The 17,467-nt window shown below is 43.8% G+C and overlaps 1 protein-coding gene across 1 annotated transcript in view; it reads right to left on the reverse strand.

The window, feature by feature from the left end:
• Nucleotides 1–17,467, reverse strand: part of FN1 (fibronectin 1) — a 66,965-nt gene that overhangs the window by 32,680 nt on the left and 16,818 nt on the right. Inside the window, exons 10-19 of the mRNA XM_065413226.1 lie at nucleotides 16,974–17,102; nucleotides 15,257–15,400; nucleotides 10,040–10,161; nucleotides 8,318–8,495; nucleotides 7,772–7,948; nucleotides 6,767–6,895; nucleotides 6,551–6,640; nucleotides 5,882–6,076; nucleotides 3,662–3,934; nucleotides 181–447 (exon numbers count right to left, since the gene is read on the reverse strand). Coding sequence (XP_065269298.1) covers nucleotides 181–447; nucleotides 3,662–3,934; nucleotides 5,882–6,076; nucleotides 6,551–6,640; nucleotides 6,767–6,895; nucleotides 7,772–7,948; nucleotides 8,318–8,495; nucleotides 10,040–10,161; nucleotides 15,257–15,400; nucleotides 16,974–17,102 — 1,704 coding nt within the window. The remainder of the gene's footprint in view (nucleotides 1–180; nucleotides 448–3,661; nucleotides 3,935–5,881; nucleotides 6,077–6,550; nucleotides 6,641–6,766; nucleotides 6,896–7,771; nucleotides 7,949–8,317; nucleotides 8,496–10,039; nucleotides 10,162–15,256; nucleotides 15,401–16,973; nucleotides 17,103–17,467) is intronic.

Consider the following 17,467-nt stretch of genomic DNA (forward strand, 5'->3'; position numbering starts at 1 on the left):
GGTTTTGTCTAAATTTCTTATGAAGTATGGTGGGAAAGCCATTTCCCGAGTAGCTCCATTCAAATATTATTTCAAAGGAATATTTTGAAAGACGAGTTAGAATGGCCGGTTTCAAACACAGCCTATGCTTTTGAAGAGGACCATGTCACTGGTAAATGAATAAGCACCCATCATGCTTACAAGTAGTGAAGACTGAAGTTTCTCTGCTGCTTTGCTGGTTGCCTTTCACCGCCACAAGGTAGACAGTGTACTCGGACCCAGGCTGCAGGTTCCTCAGTGCGTATTTGGTGGCAGATGGCCCCACGGTGTACTCCTTTCGTTGGCCTCCTCTTGTGGGACCTGCAGTCAGTTGGTATCCTGTGATCGGAGCACGTGGTGGAGTCCAGACCACGAACACTGCAGACTCAGTAATGTTGTCAAACCTTAGGTTGGTGGGAGCATCAAGTTCTAGAAGGAAAAGCAAAGTGTGTATTAACAGTTCTTCCATGGGTTTAGCAGCCTACTTTAGGCTTTCTTTTGAAAAATCTCAGTAGTCGTTTTTTAAAAATACCAAAACATATGCACCAATTTTAATTAAAAAACACCACCACATTTCTGGGGAGGAATACGTTAACCTAAAATAGTCAAGCGGAGAACTATGCTGTAAAATAACCCTATGCATGCTTGTCTCTCCTATATGAATTATACAAGGTCTTTGGAATGTTTCATATGTCTCCATACTGGCATTTTTATCCTTAGGCCCTGACACAGCAAAGCACCTAAGTATGTGCTTAAAGTTATGTACATACTTAAGTGGTGTGCTGAGGGGAGGGATAGCTCAGTGGTTTAAGCATGGGCCTGCTAAACCCAGGATTGTGAGTTCAATCCTTGAGGGGGTCATTTGGGGATTTAGTTAGGGATTGGTCCTGCTTTGAGCAGGGGGTTGGACTAGATGACCTCCTGAGGTCCCTTCCAACCCTGATATTCTATGATCCAGACCAAAATGAATGCAGCAGAGATGTTAGCCCCTGACAAAATGCTTACTTATAGGAATTAAAGCCCAGAAAAGGTCCTGGGAAAAAGAATGCCCAATGGGAGTTAGGCATCTGAATACCTTTAAAAATCTGGCCCTATGTTGCTTAGTGCAGTAGTTTTCAACTTTTCCATGCCCCAATCCCATGTTGCAACTAGCATCAGTCAAAAAAATGTTCCATCTAAACATTTTTTAAAATAGAAAATAGTTTTTTGACTAAATGGAAATTTATTAAAAATCCATTAAAAAAAAACTGTTAATGGAACCTAACCCTCCAAAAAAAAAAAAAAAAAGTCAGTTTTGGGGTTCTCAGTGTTTTAATTTTTATCAACATTTTTTGGGGAGGGAAAAATTAACTCCCTTCCCCGCCCCCATCTATAAAGAAAAGGAGGATGGTCATAAAGAAAGGGAGAGTTATTGTGACCCTCCTCAAGCCTGTTAATGATCCCCATGTTGAGAACCAGTGGTTTAGAGAATATAAAACTCGACTGACACTCGGGCTTGTTCCGCACAGAAAACGATAGCGTTGTATCTCTCTCTCGTATGTAGACCTATATCTGGTTCTCTGTTATACTGGTACAGAATTTGACCAGTCAGCTGTATGAGGCTTTTATCACTTCCTCCACCCATGCAAAACAGATACAAAAGCACACACAATCATAGCTTATTTGTAGGCCACTGTTTAACGGAAGGACAAAAGGAGAAGCAAGTTTGCACTATGGGAAGACTTTTGCTGGAGAGTTTTTCTTGGGAAACCTGACTGATTTCTTTTCCCCAGGACTTTCAATCACAGGACACAACACAGCTGGATACTTTTAGCAATGTGGTTCAGACAAAGCAGTTAAGTGGATGATCGCAGCCTATGGAAAACAATTCCAGACGTGCGTTACTAGGTCTCTGCCTGCCTATTCAAATGACTATGCTCAGCTTCATATTCCAAATAAACATTTGGGGCCAGTTTTGCAAAAGAGCTCAGCTCCCATTTAGGCACCTAAATGAAGTGGGCGGATTTTCAGTAGCACTCTGCACCCGGCAAACCCCAGTGGGAACAAACACTGGAACTTTTAGGTCTCAATGGGAGCTGAGCTCTTGGGAAAAATCCGGCCACTTGAGGTGGGCTTTTTTGTTTGTTTGTTTTTTGTAAACAGCGAAGGACATTCAGGGTGGGATTTTCAAAAAGTGTTTTCAATGGGACTTGTGCTCCTAAGTCATGTAGATGCTTTTGAAAATGTCCAGGCACCTAAACTTATTTATTCTGAGGAAATGAATAAGATCAAAATGTCTTCTGCTTCTTTCTCTTTTAGACACTCTGGGCCAGACTTTCAACAGTGAGAACAACCGTTCAGAATACGACCAATGAGAGTTGGGCACTTTTGAAAGCCTGGCCCTGTGTGTAACTTCCGAATCAAAAACTGGGACACTTTTGTGGCCACTCTTTCAGGGTTGTGAAATACTCACAAGAGCCACATTCTGACTTTCTTTGATCAGCTTCTCTTGGGTCGGGAAAACACTTCAAGGAGCGGATCAAATCATAGCCATACCCAGCTGTTGTTACACAGCGCTGGTCATCAGTAGATCTCAAAGCACTTTACAAAGGAAGTCAGTATCATTATATCCATTTTACAGCTGGGGAAATCAAAGAGATGCTGAGTTTCACCTCTATCCTTTGCGTCCCTCAGTCCCTTGCTTCCAGCCTCTCTACGGTTGTGGGAAGCAAGGGACAGAGGAACTGCCAGGAAGTCCCTTTCTCCTCACACCAAGGAGCCAGAGGAGGGGTTTTGCAATGAACTGACTGGGTCACTGACACTGTACTGTCGTCATTAACAAAACTGTGAGAGGCTTTGCCCTTGAACAGTGATTAGTGGGAAACACGCACTCCCTACGAGCCTGATCCAAAGTCCCATTGAAATCAATGCAAAAAACTTCCACAGACTTCAGTGGACTTTGAACAAAGCTCTGTGTGGCAACAGTGAAACAGGGCTGTAAAAACACCTTATAGCAGGGTAGCCAGAGGTCTTGAACAAACATTTTATACCCCCGACGTTTTGATTGATGAGGCAAGTGATGCCTCCTGAAAGGAGTAGCAGGATATCATATGACGAACCAGGACTGACATGGTAATGTTGGGATGTACTGTCACTTTAACGACGCACCGATTCCTGTTCTTAGGGGCACACACAGAGCTCCTATGGCAGTCAATGAAAGCCAAGCGTGCATGCCAGCAATCAGCATTGAGATTGAGATGTACAAAGGCAGTCTAAGCAAGTTAGGCTCCCAAATCCCATTGAAATTCACCCTGAGGTGCCTTTGCAAAGTCATAGCCTCAGACCTTTGCTAGCAATGAGCCAGAAAGGCACACACCTTTTCAATCAATTAAAAAAGGAAAGCAAGAGAACTCCAGCCACATTAAATTGTTTCCAAACACTCTGAGAGTTAAACCTCTATCGGAAAGCGCTGGGAGAGAATTCATCTGCTAAGGAGATCACTGCATGATCAGCTGAATTCTCAGCCCCATCATTTTGTTTATTGGGTGCCACATGGCTGGAACGAACTGTTCCACTTTAAGTGATGTCTTTACATGTTGCTCTAAAGGAGGGGAAAAGAGTCACTTCCAAGTCCATAAAAAAAGCGTCAAGGAAAGACACTTACTAGTCGTTTGCTCTCCGGTCAATGGCTTGCTCTCCCGGCCTTGGAGCACTGCAAAGACCTTGAAGTTATAGGTCGTTCCAGGTAAAAGGTCAGTGACCTCAGCAAAGTAATTCCTGGTAATAGGCAGTTTCTGTCCATGTACACCAGGGCGGTTAACCGGGATGACTTCCACCCGATAGCCAGACACTGTGCTCGATGGGGGGGTCCATATGATGGTGATTTTGATATCGGTGACTTCCACAAACTGTAGGTCCGTGGGTGAAGGAACATCATCTGACAGAAGAGAAACATCCAGTAAGACAGAGGGATTCCTTACAGAATAGTAAAGGTGACTCCAGGAATAAGGTGCGGAACAATGAAGAAGTGAGTTCTGACTGAATAACTAAACTCTTACACGTTTGACTGAGACCATTTACACAACAGAAAATGTCAAATAAGCCCTATCTTAACAAATGATTTTAAGAAAATACCTGAGTCTACTGTACATCTGAAATTACACTGGGTGGCTGAGAAGATTTTAGTCTAAGATTTGCATATGGATTATTTTGTTGGCACAAAAGAAAAACTAAAAAAAATCAAATGCACGAAGCAGCAGAATGTCAACTTCGTACAGAGCCACAAGTTTGAAAAAACAAAACAACCCCCCCCCCCCAAATTATCCAATGACTGGAAACAAGAAGCTATTTTGCTAATTAAGAAGAAAAGGCTTTAAAAACCAGCAGAATAACTGGAGAATCTATACATTTATTTTGAACCCAATCCCTTTATAATTAAACAACTACAGGGTGTGACCCCAGCCTCACTGAAGTCAGTGGTAAAACTCCCATTGGCTTCAATGGTGCAGTATCAGAGCCATATAGAGTCTTATATTCAACGGAGGTTTCGGATTACTTGTGCAAATGAGTTCCACGTGATGCCTTATGGTTAACCAATACAAACATCGTTAATTCTCAGACTATATGGATGACAAATCATAAAATCATTGGACCTAGTTCATTCCTGGCATTGTTCTCATCGCAAGAACGTCTGATTCCACTATCACCACACCGGCCCTAATTCTTTCAGAACATTTCTTTTTGGTTCAGTTATACAGCCTAATTGATTTCTTTTTAAAATTAAGGGCAATTAAAAAAAAAAACTGTGGGTGCCTATAGTTAAGCTCCCAAATCCGTAAGTACTGAGCAATTTCCACTCCTAATGACTTCAGCAGGGGCTCAGTACCTGAAAAAAAAAATCTGCTTAATTATTCAGGTGTTTAAATATGGATCAGGGTACCAAACCCGTGTCACCTGAAATCTGAAGTATCATGGCAACCAGATACCCTTCCAATGCTGGTAACATGATCTTGCAAGAGAACCTTCATGAGGACTTAGAAAAATCTGTTGAGATTTTCCCTTTGCCTAGACATGGTCTTACAACAGAGATCAGCCTTTTGACTGGCCTGTCATCCTACTGCTAGGTATTAGTATTATTGATTCTTTGTACTGCAGTAAGCACCTAGGAGTCCTAGTTATGGATCCCATTGTACTTGGTGCTGTATAAACACAGAAAAAGATGAGCTCTATGTAAGCGGTCTTGTGTTGATCTAGCTGTGGAAGTGTGTTCACTTAAATCTGGCTCCCACCGACAAAGTTCCTCTCCGCGCCGATTTAGTATTGCAATGTCCCCAAGCGCCGTAGAGTCATGGTGGATGGAATTAGCTCCACGCAGTGTCAGTGTAGACACTGCGTTGCTTACGTCGACACTTCCTGGCTTTCGGGAGCCATCCCACAACGCGCCACGCTGACGATACAATCAATACGAGCGCCCCTAGTGAGGATGTGCACCCCAGACACAAGGAGCAAAGCATGCACACACACAAGCGATTTAATAGCCGCGGGGGCTGTATGCCGACGTAAGTTAGGTCGACATAATTTTGTAGTGTGGACGTGGCCTAAATAAGTATTAAGACTCTGCATCCCAAAGTGGTCATCTTTGATTAGCAGAAAGCAGCATTTGACTTTAATATGTCAATGTTTAAAGCTTGTACATGAGCTAAACATTGGTGAGGTTTTCGGTAAAGGCCACTCTTGACTGTATGCCCATTCAGAGCCTTTGCTGGTGGTCCACTTACAGCTAAAGTGGGCTCTAAAGGCTGCATTTTCCTTTTCATTTGGCCCTGCTGCATCTGACAAATTGCTTTGGAATGAACAAGATCCCAGGAAGCATGCTGGCTGTTACCTTTGGATGGGATGCCCGTGGTTTCCTGCTGGATAAAGACGGGAGTACTCTCTTGATTTTCTTCCACTGCATAGATGGTGATGTTATACTGAACCCCAGGCATTAAGTCACTGAGAGTCACAGAGGTAGCTGTGTCAGGCAAGTTGAGCTCTGTGCTGCTACCTTCCACTGATGGGGTATAGACAATTCGGTAGCCTAATGTGACAAAACAGACATGATCACCAGACGCAATCGCTACCACCAGCACAAGGAACTGTAAAAATAAGAAATGAACACATTTTCCCCCAGGGATCCAAAAAACACCCCTGAACTTTTAAGAACATGCTTCCCAGGTTTGTTATGGGGATGACGTGGGGGCAGACAGAGGCCATGGATGCAGAGGATAGTGGGGTTGTGGTTAGTCAAACCTGGATCTGCAAGTGAACCCGCAGAATCCGTTTGCATCCAGCCCACTGTAAAACCCATCAGGAATCAAACAGGCGCCTTGCAGCCTGCAAGGTGCATCTTGAACTCCCCATTTGTCTGAAAGACGCTTTCCATGTGGTGTCCCAGGGTGGACAGAATTGCTCATCTGCTCTGTTATGCTTTGTGTGTTCCTCTCTTCTGAATGTCAGGTTTTGCAAACATTCCCTCAACAGTTTAAAATAGTTACATGTAAATGAGGCAGACCTGTGATGGGAGCTTGTGGTCTGCTCCAGCTAACGACAATTGAAGTGTCATCAACTTTATCCACGTTATGTTTGGGAGGTGCATCAGGTGCTGTTTAAAAGAGATGAAGGGAATAACAGATGAGAAAAGCAAGTGAGGCCAAGACATGTCCGAACATCTGAGAACAATCCACAGAATAGAGACTTCCAAAGCCAAGCAGCACATCCCAACATGTACCTGTTGTCTGGGAAGTAGACAGGATCAGATTCTGTTCTCCTTCTTCTGAGATCTGATAGACGTTGACGATGTACTTACGTCCAGGTAGCAAGTCTGGGATGTTAACGGAGGTGGCTGTGCTCGGGAGTTCTTTGCAAAAAAGAAAATAGAAAAGACTTAGCAACGGTTGTTTTTTTCTCACCAAACAAACCAACCAAAAACTCTGGGTTGGTTCTGACGAGTCACAATTTTCTTGTGAGAACATTTGTTTGGTCTGAGCCTGCTCTCTAGTCCCATTACAAGCCCCACAGAGCCTAGGACAGTTCCCTAAAACTGGCAGGCTACTTAGAAGAGGGTCGGGGCACGGACTAGCCAGGGAAGAGCAGGTCAGCCGTAAGGTGCCGTGGCAGGTTTGCATAGCAACCAACTGCACTCTGCCTGACTTTAGCCACTGCTATGAGTCCAGCACTGATTTCACACCAACTCACACCCTGATTTTCTAGTTCTGTCAGGGAGGTTTTGAAAAATTATCTGGGTGGTCCATGCATAATTCATGTAAAACATTCAGAGGGGGCAGCAGCTGAATGGAAATCAATCAAAGACTGTCGTTCTTTCCCTCATATTCTTTTCCGGAGCACAACTCCTGGGAGTGTTTAAGCACTATCCTCATAATGCCCCCTGTGAAATATTACCATCCCCATTTTACAGAGAGAGAACTGAGAAACGGAGAGACTAAAGTTGACCTGCCCACAGTCACACACAGCAGAGAGAGGGATGAAACCCAGATCTCCTGAATCCCAGCCCAGGACTTTAACCACCAGACCATCCTTCCCAGCCAGTCTAATATGCTGATATTATAGAATGTGGAGATCTCAATGGAAAAAAATATTAAACAAGAGTTAGTCAGCTCTTGAAAAAAAGGACGGTTCTAAGAATTCACCCAGATATAAGAGTAGGAGAACCAACTCCCCACCACAGAGCTACACAAATCTACTCCGGCCGAACAGGTTCAAACATCTGGCTTACCAAGATACTGCGGCTCATCCCCCTCCTCGCTAAGTTCATACTCAACGCGGAATCCTGAGACAGTGTCAGAGGCGGAAACCCAGGAGACTACAAAACTACTTGCTGTAATTTCTGTGACCGATTCAGAGGTAGCAACCACAGGAGAAAGGGGAGTTGTCTCTCCTGAAAGGGTATTACCTGCAGAAGAAAAAAAGATGGGGAGAGGTCAGAAGGTTTTATTTGAATTAACAAATTCCAACCCAAAAGAAATGAAGAGACAGATCCTCAGCTGGGGTTAACTGACATGGCTCCATTGTCTTCTGTGGAGCTCTGCCGATTTACGCCAGCTAGGATCTAGTCGTACCTATTACCTTTCTAAAAGGGTAAGTACGCAGTGTGACAAATAAGCAAAAAAACCAACCAAAAATACCCACCGTCTATTATAATATCCACAGAGGATGCAGCTGAATTTTTAACAGGAAACAAATAACTTAGGGAACGATCCTACAAGGAAGTAAAGTGTAGGAAGGCGGCTGTATGAAAATACGGTTTCATACTGTTACTTACTAGAAATAGGTGTAGTACTAGTGGTGGTAAAATCAAAGCGGGTGACCTCTCTATGTCCATATTGCTGCACGCTGATGAGCTGCCCTTCATACAACACCCCAGGTTTCAGGCCGGAGATAGTGTGGGAGTTCAAGTGACCTGGGATGGTGGCTTCTTTCCACGGCACTCTCTGGTGTTTCTAAAAGAACAAAGACATCCAATACCATGAAAGAGACCCCCAAAGCCCAAGAGCAGAAATCTCGAATTACGCTTTTATATGGCAGCCCATCACTGTGGCATCTGGACGCCTATATCTGTGGCAGGACTCATATCAGGATGAACAAAAGTCCTTGGAAGGAGGAGGGGCGGGCAGGGCGGCCCTCCAGAGGCATTTCGCTGTGGTTAATTTATAATGGGATACTGGGTAACAATCCTGTTAAAATTAGGGGTGTGCCCTGAGGTTTTAATGGTTCTCCTTTGAAAAGGTTTAAGCAGCAATATATACCCAGCGATCGTTCAACAAGCTAGAAAAGTCAGCCAGCAATTCTACAGCAGATACAATATTTGGAGATCATCCAGTAACACACTTGAGCTACCCTGTGAAAACAATCCTCAGCAAGATTCTTCCCCTCTGACCCACACTTGATTTCTACGGGAAATGCTAAACTAAATCCCCACCTTTCTAAGGTCAGGCCCCCTGGTGTTTAAAGCCCATCTCATTAAGGACCTGATCCAAAGTCCATCGAAATCAGTGGAAAGATTCCGACTGACTTCAAGGGGCTTTGGACCAGGCCCTGATTGTTCTCGTAATGCCAAGCGGTGGGTATGCACCGACATGTTTAATGGATGAGTAGACATCTGTAACGAGTGTTGTCTGGGGCACTGTCAGATGACTCATTTGCATTGGTTAAAATGAATCATTCTTAAATATGAATAAGCCAGCAAGCTGTGGCTAAGCAGTTTTGGCTCCGACTTTACAGAAGAAATCCAACGACTTATGTTTATTTAATCTTCTGCCGGCTGTTTACATCTTTGTATCCTGCTCATTTTTACCTCCTCGTTAAGGTGATACAATCTATCCCAGTTGTTCCAGTAATATGTCCATGGTACAAAGCCAACGTTCCCTCCAAATAAGGAAACTTTCATAAGGATTTATGTCAAGTATCAGGGGGTAGCCGTGTTAGTCTGTATCTACAAAAACAACAAGGAGTCTGGTGGCACCTTAAAGACTAACAGATTTATACTATTCATCCCACACATAATCTCCACCTGCCTAATTTTCTAGCATATTTGCTAACTCTGTAGGTCCAGATCCTCAAAGATATTTAGGCCCCTAACTCCCATTGAAATCATAAATTCATAAGCACATGGATCAGTACTGCTCATTCACAAATATCCATGATCACTGTGCATGCTTAGATAATATCTGTCACTTTTAATCCTCAGTGCAAGTGTCCTCTACAGTAGGGCAAGATCACTGAATTAGCAACTAGAGCTGAATGAAAACATCGTCTTTCCCCTCCCCCCCTCAAAAAAATGCCTTTTTTTTTTTTTAATTTTAACAAAACGTGAATTTTTATCAGGAAATTTCTCTTTTCGTTAGCGTTTTTCAGGTTTTCATTGGGAAAAAAATTAAAAGCCCCAAACCAAAACTGTTTTGATTTTTGGCTTTTGAGAGCCTTGCATGGATGTCAGGAGCTACAAACACGGATGATTTATATTCTGATTGAAGGATGCACTTACCGGTTTCCATCGGAGAATATACTTGGAAATGTGAGATGATTCGGGTGCATTCCACTGGATGGGATGGGAGTTGGGATGACTTGCACTCTCAGTGATAATCACTTGCACAGGACCAGTGGCACCTGAAAGGGAAGTTCCCCATTTTAACTTAATTAAGGAGTTTTCCCCTCTAGTTTGCTATTCAGTGCATCCAAAATTTATTAATCAAAATGCATTTGCTTGTCCAATATTATTATGAAGGTTTGAAAGAAATAGTTTTTCACTCTATCCCCCAGGCTCCACCACTCGTTATAGCAAATGCTCTGGTACACCTATCTCCTCTTGCTCTAGGCATCAGCATTTGCTGTCTGGACAAACTTATGATGGAAGAATTGTGTCTGTGATGGAAGACTTGTGTCATAAGTGGTATGGAAAGAAACTTGCAAAACAGAGTCAGATCGTTTGGCAGAGCACGGGGAATAAGAGAACTTTTTCAACATGTGCTTATTATAAATGAAGTTTTATCAGTTACTATTCGCTGCAATTTGGGTTAATTTTTAAAAGCAAAAGAACTCTGCTAGTTTAAAGCCTCATCCTGTGTCATGCTAAGGACCTCTGGCAAGGTGCTGAGGCTCCTCAATGCCTAAGCCAACGGGAGTTGGGTATGTCTGGCACCTTGCTAGACTGGGTCCATGGAATGCTCGCCCAGAATTAAAATTGATCTCCACAGCTAATCAGAGTCTGTCCCAAGGCAGGATCAATGTCCTGAGAGCTGCACAAGGCAACACTGTAAAATCAGGGTGCTTCAGAATGCTGGAGAATCTTAGATGCTGACCAGCTGGAGAGAAGGTCAACAATACGGCCAACGCCAGCAAAAGGTTCAGAAGTCTCTTATACGTACTGGAACAAAAGCAGAACTAGGGGCAGAATAAATTTCCATATAAAAGAGCCACATTTTTGTGGAGATATTTACGGATAGGTTGTGAACCTCTTATTCAGGAAGTAGCACCTCCATCCAGAGGTGAAAGTAAGCCGGTCCGGTTCGGTACGGTGTACCGGCAAGAGCCAGTACGCCATACCGGACTGCACCGGCTTCCGCGGCGGGGATTTAAAGGGCTCTGGGCTCCCCGCTGGGAGCCCAGAGCCCTTTAAATCCCCCCCGCAGCTCCGGCAGCCGGGCTGGGGCCGGGATTTAAAGGGCTCAGAGCTCCCCGCCGCAGCAGGGAGCCCAGAGCCCTTTGAATCCCCCCCGCAGCTCCAGCAGCCGGGCTGGGGCCGGGATTTAAAGGGCCTGGAGCTCCCGCCGGCTGCCGGAGCTGCGGTGGGGATTTAAAGGGCCCGGAGCTCCGTGGCGGCCGGAGCCCCGGGCCCTTTAATTTGCCACCTCTGCAGCTGGGAGCCCCAGGTTGATTTAAAGGCCCTGGGGCTCCCAGCCACAGCCGGTGCCCCAGGGCCTTTAAATCTTGAGAGGCCCCGCCTCTTACGGTTGAGGTCATGCCCCCCTCAGGACTCCGGCAGTACCGGTAAGTCCTGTAAATTACTTTCACCCGTGCCTCCATCTCTCAGTGGGACTAGCCCCATATCATCATACTATTGTGTGGATAAGGACCCCAGCCTTAGGCTTCAAAAAAAAAAAAAAAAGGAGGGGGATCTCTAACAATCTCCATTACATTTAGTCAAATGATACATTCTTCCATCTTGTAGGAAGAGGCAGTTTTTCTGCTAATGATTGAAGATCATCAGTTAAAAGACACAATGCATTTTACTGCCTTAAGCACCTGAGTGGAGGAAAAGCATGACTTGCACACACACGCCCACAAGCCAACCGAGAGCCTGGAGGTTTAGTTGCAACAGAGCACTTTTGTAAACTCAGAGACCAGATTCAGAAAAGCACTTAAGCATGTATTTTAAGTGCATCCCTATGCAGCAAAGCACTGAAGCACATGTGTTTGTCCCACTGACCTTAAGCATGTGCTTAAGTACTTAGTTGAATCAGGACCAAAGATGCTAATGGCTTGCTCCAATGCCCACTGGAGACCAATGGAAAGGCACCCACAATTCCACTGGGTATTGGATCAAGCTCATAAATCACAGCACCTTTTTGTCTTGTTTATGCTCCCTTCTCCGACTCCTCATCCCTTCCCCTGAACTACGCTGTGAAAAGCTTTCAAATAAATGCGGAAACCCTCATCTGGTATTACACTAGTGGGTGTAAGTTCCCAGGGAATCCAGCATTGAGCCGTCTGACTCTGTGGGATGATCTGTTATTTTAGCCATTAAATCCCCCCTGCCCCACCCCTTTTTTTAAAAAAGGTTTCCTTTTATAGTTTGTTTGGATAACAGTGTAACATACATACCTGCATATACTTAAAAAGACTTCCAGCCAAACAAATCCAGACCCACACAGAGAATATTTCAAAGCCTGTCTAACCCCAAATCTACATTCAGGAACTTTATATTTGATTTATGTGCACATTTCCAGGCACTCTCATGTCTAAAGAAAACCCGAAGCCTTGGTTTCCAGTCTAATGGAGCACATATTTCACATAACACAGCGAGATGTTTGTTTTAGAAGTCTGAGGAGTCAATAAGGCTCAGTAAGAAACTCAGCAAAGAAATCCAGAGGGCTGTGTCCCATTCTTCCCTTCATTGGCAGTCCTTAGTTCTACCCTCCAATTCCTGTTTTGTCTCTCAGATAGAGTTCAGTTGTGAGTCTGATTATGTGTCTAGAGAGAGAGAGGAAGGATGGGTAGGGCCTGAGGTACAAAGGCCCCGACCCACAAAGGTATTTAGATTCCTATCTTCCACTGAAATCAACAGACGTTAGGAACTTAAATAACTTTGTTGATCTGACCCAAAGAGACTATGTAATTTGGCCAAGGACACACAGATTAGGGCACTAGTTTGGGATTTGGGAGACATTGGTTCAGTCCCCTGCTGTGCCACAGATTTCCTGTTTGACCTTGGGCAAATCACTTCAGGTACCTCTGCAAAAAAAACCACCACCACCACCACCACGCAGCGCTGAGTCTCGGAGCCTGGGTCAACTGACTCAGGCAGAGGGGTCTCCCGCTACGGGGCTGAAAATAGCCGCATAGACATTCAAGTTTGGGGTGGAGCCGGGGTTCTGAAACCGGGCATGGGGTGTGTTTCTCAGAGCCCAGAGGCAAACATCTAGATGGGCTCGTGGGGCTCGCGCTAAGTCCCCTGACCGGAGCTCTGAGACTCACTGCTGTGGGGGAGAGGGGGTTGTATTGTAGACGCACTCTTAGTCTCTTGAGGATGAGCCTCACATCCTTTCCTACCTCACAGGGTTGCCATGAGGATAAATCATTAAAGATTGTGAGGTGCTCAGGTTCTAGGGTAATGGGGGCCATACAAGATGCAAGTGGATCTAAAGAACCCACTTTGGCCAGAGCCTGGAGAAGTGGGGCCAAAGCTGCTGCTGGGTTGTCACGCCCCTTTCATGTAACTGGGTGGAGAATGAGCAGGCCGTGCAGGATCACTGATTCACCAGGGGGCTGGAATAAGTGGGCTGAAAGGCAGGTGATGACCTCTTCCCCACATCCCCAGTTGGGATGAAAATTCAAAAATCTCAGATATGTTCACGAGCTACAAAATATTTCCGTTTCTGTCAGTCAAAACATGGTGTTTTGATGATTTCAATACTTAATTTTAAAAATGTCTTGAGTTTTTTTGTTTACTATAATTAGCTTACATTTCAAACCAAAACCTGATTTCAAACTAGAAACCTGGAATTTTTCATTCCAAAAATGTCAAATGCCAACAATTTAAAGTGGTTTATTTCCCGCCCCCCAAATTTTTGAAGTGAAAAATTTGTCAGAAGCTAACAGTCCTCTTGAAAAACTTCAGTTTGGATGAATCGGCATTTTCTGATGGAAAAACATTTCATGAAAAAAAAAAAAAAATCCTGACCAGATCTACTTATGAGTACTAACTTGCCAACTACTCACAGATCATTTTATTCTCCTCAAGACAATGTATGTATGTAAATCACAAGCCTATTGTTTTGCTTTATCTGTGTGTTCACAAGGATTCCATTTATATAAACTAAAAACACCACTCATGCACAGTTACATCTTCACTGCAACATACTTTTGTTATTAGAGCATGCTGTTTTGCCTCAGAGAAATTTGCGTGATAAGACAGTAAGTACACAGGTCCATAAAATATCAAAGTGGTCCAATGGTTGTTAACTGAGTACTTACCTTTTTCCGAGTCTTGCTTTATTAGCAATTTTTCTGCCAATAATCAAAATGGGAAGCATCTTGTTGATGTAGAAGAAGTTATGCACTAAAATTACTCTGTCAATTTTAATGGAGCTACTCAATATTTATGCCAACGTGGAAGCAAGATCTGGGCCAGTGAACCAAACAATACATAGAGAGTGGAACTGGTTTTCTATAAATCCCTTAGTCAGAGTGTTTGACTGTAAAGTTTTAATATTTAAACTAAGGCCCAGTGGGAGAAGCAACCTTTAAACAGAAAAGTTGGTGCAACGGCTGCTCTTATCACGTTATGTTCATGGAACTACAAAAGAACAAACCAGCAAACAGAGACATTGACCTGCCTCTGAATATTTCCTAGAATTGATTGGGCAAAGGAAAGTTCAAAAGTTTTGTTCGGGGCACCTGCCATGGTGCATTTTGCTTCAGCAGGTGGGTTGGGTAAGAAAGGTCTGGCCATACATGGTATAATAGCCTCAAGCAATATATAGATAGTAGATAGATTGCAGAGCTATAATGTCAGTGAAACACCAAAGTGGAAATAAAACCACAATGGGTCAGATTCTAGTGTGAATCTAGTGTAACCCCAGTGAAGCCAAATGAATGACTCCAGATTTTCATTGTGATCAGTCTCTGGCCCTCCACTTGTAAGCTTGACACTTTCTTGTGTCCGCCTTCAGGTGGAAACGGTTCTGCTCTAAAAGAAAACCAACAGGAATTTCCCTACCATGTTGGGAGCTGAACAATTGCAAACCATCCACAGGCAAAGGAACCTAGAGAATTCAAACCCTTACTTGCTCGTTGTATGTAGGGAAAACCACCTAACCTTATTTGACGTTGACAAGGATACGAAAGGACATGCAGATTGCTAAGATCAGCGGAGGAAGCAGGCTGGGTGTTTACCCTGTGCTCCGCTCATGCAGCTAACCCCATCCTATCACACTAAACCAGAGCTAGTCAGGAGACTGTGTTTAATCATTAGGATTCTTACCTGGATAGGTCTGCAGAGGTTGACAATGCCACTCTCCAATACCCCGGCCGTAGCAATAGCACTGGTATCTAACACCATGAACATACTTCTCCCACGAATCCCCAATTTGATAAAAGGTCCGGGATTCCGAATCCTGGCACTGGTCTGAAGGCATGAAACAGGTACAGGTAAGTGTCAAATGTTGACTTAAATGAACAAAAAACCAAAACGTTGGGTCAACACACAGGAGAATGATGAAGAGGGAAAACACACTGCAAACAGTGTTACGGCAAGCATTACTCAAAGGGGCAATAGAAGTCTAACTTCAAAACTAGGGTACATGGAAACTCATCCAGACCCTAGATTTACTACTGCAATGGCAAGTCAGATGTTTGGGTGTTAATTCAGCTGTGGTATGTTTTGGACAATGACAACACTCCAAGGACAGGCTCTGATCCTGCAGTCCTTCCTCCCCCTAAAGTCAATGGGAGTTTCTCTTCCACAAGGAGCTGGCCAACAGCTATTATTTCAGAGCCTGGTTCTGCTTCAGCCACTGCACCTGTTCTTCTCTCATTTAAAGCTCAGTCTTGTTCCCATGAAGTCAACGGCAAAACTCAGGTGTAAACTCTAGAGTAACACCATTCGCTTCAACACACTGATTCCAGACATAGGTGAGTGTAACTCACATCTGAAACCGGCTCAGTAGAAGTCTTACTGATGGACTGCAATGAGCATTAAGAATTTGAAAGAATAGGGACTAGGTTTGGAGAAATCAATGACAAAATTCAACAGAGAGCACCTTTAATGATATTTTCCAACTCATTTTAAAACAAATTTCTTTCCTTCTTTCAAAGGAGCAATTTTCAAGAACTTTATGATCTGATCTCCAGTAAATCCGGGCAGACATACAATAAATAAAGCAGAATTTAACCACTAGTCCTTTCTGAACTGTTGCCAAAGAAAACATATTAAAGTTCTCTTGGGGTTGGTAATCGCAGATCAAACAACTAAGTCTTATCATCAGATCAGAGTTCGTTTTTTTGGTCAGAAAAGTACAGAACTACGATGGTTTTAGCTAAACTCTGGCATGCTATTAACACGTGCACTCTTAGCATTGGCCTGCTCTCTTTTTGTTTGGCTGCCCAGTATAATAAGCAGCCAAATAAAATAAGTTTAGTCCATGGTAAGATAATATTTGCTGGTGCAATCTTCCATGCTTTTCAGTTCAGTCAAGAGACCAGAAGATTTCCGCAAAGCGGAGGAAAAAGAACAATTTACAAGGTAGAGTTTAGCATTACTGGCTTGCTCCACACAACAGCTGATTGCATGAAATCTGAGGTTCCCGCTGAACGCCTTATTTGTCAGAGTTCCATCCAATGAGTAGCTAAAATGACCAGTTACCCCATACCATTGGCAGCTACTGAAGCTAGTGTGTGTTATAGCGTAGGAATACTCCAAAGGAGGAATTAGTAAGGAGTAAAATTGCCACTACCTAGGGTTATTGCAGATATTATCAGCTTCTCCCACTACATGTCAGATAGGCTGAGTTAAGTCAAATTCTGCTCTCACTCACTGCGCTGCAACTCCTCTGAAGTCACAGTCACTCCAGTTTTCTCCTAGTGTGATCGAGGGCAGATTCTGTCCAAAGATCTGGCCCAAATTCACCCATCCGCGCTATCACACATTTCCTTGTTATTGCGTAGCTACAACAAGCGGGAGCAGCTGGGAATTAACTTACCGACAGGATCACATTTCCATCTCCCACGACCCTGGCCAAAGCATGTGCAGTTCAGCATGTGTCCTTCTTCATGACGCTTGTGGAATGTCTGGTTAACATCATAGGTGATGTCATCAACGATACACTGGTCTGATTGAGAGAGAACATGATACTTCCCTCAATGATTGCTTTAAATAAAAAAAGTTACGGAATACTTCTTCCGCTGAACATATTCTACCACTTCCCCATCAGTGCAATGGGACTTATTGCCATGAAAAGCTATAGAAAAGAGAGACAGGATTGCAAGTATCTGTCAGAGATAAGTGTGATCTTCCCAGGATAGGCTTATAAACTATGATCCCCTGTGTCCACTTGTCAGCATTGATGTTAATGGGACTATTTGTGTGATTAAGGGACGCTTGTAGGAAGGCGGTTTGCAGGATCCAGGCCCAAAGTATTTAGCCTTATTTAAATCGGGTTCCCATGGCATGTTGATTATAGCAGTGAAACAGCAA

Source organism: Emys orbicularis, chromosome 11 (assembly GCF_028017835.1).
Source record: "Emys orbicularis isolate rEmyOrb1 chromosome 11, rEmyOrb1.hap1, whole genome shotgun sequence".
Taxonomy (NCBI): domain Eukaryota; kingdom Metazoa; phylum Chordata; order Testudines; family Emydidae; genus Emys; species Emys orbicularis.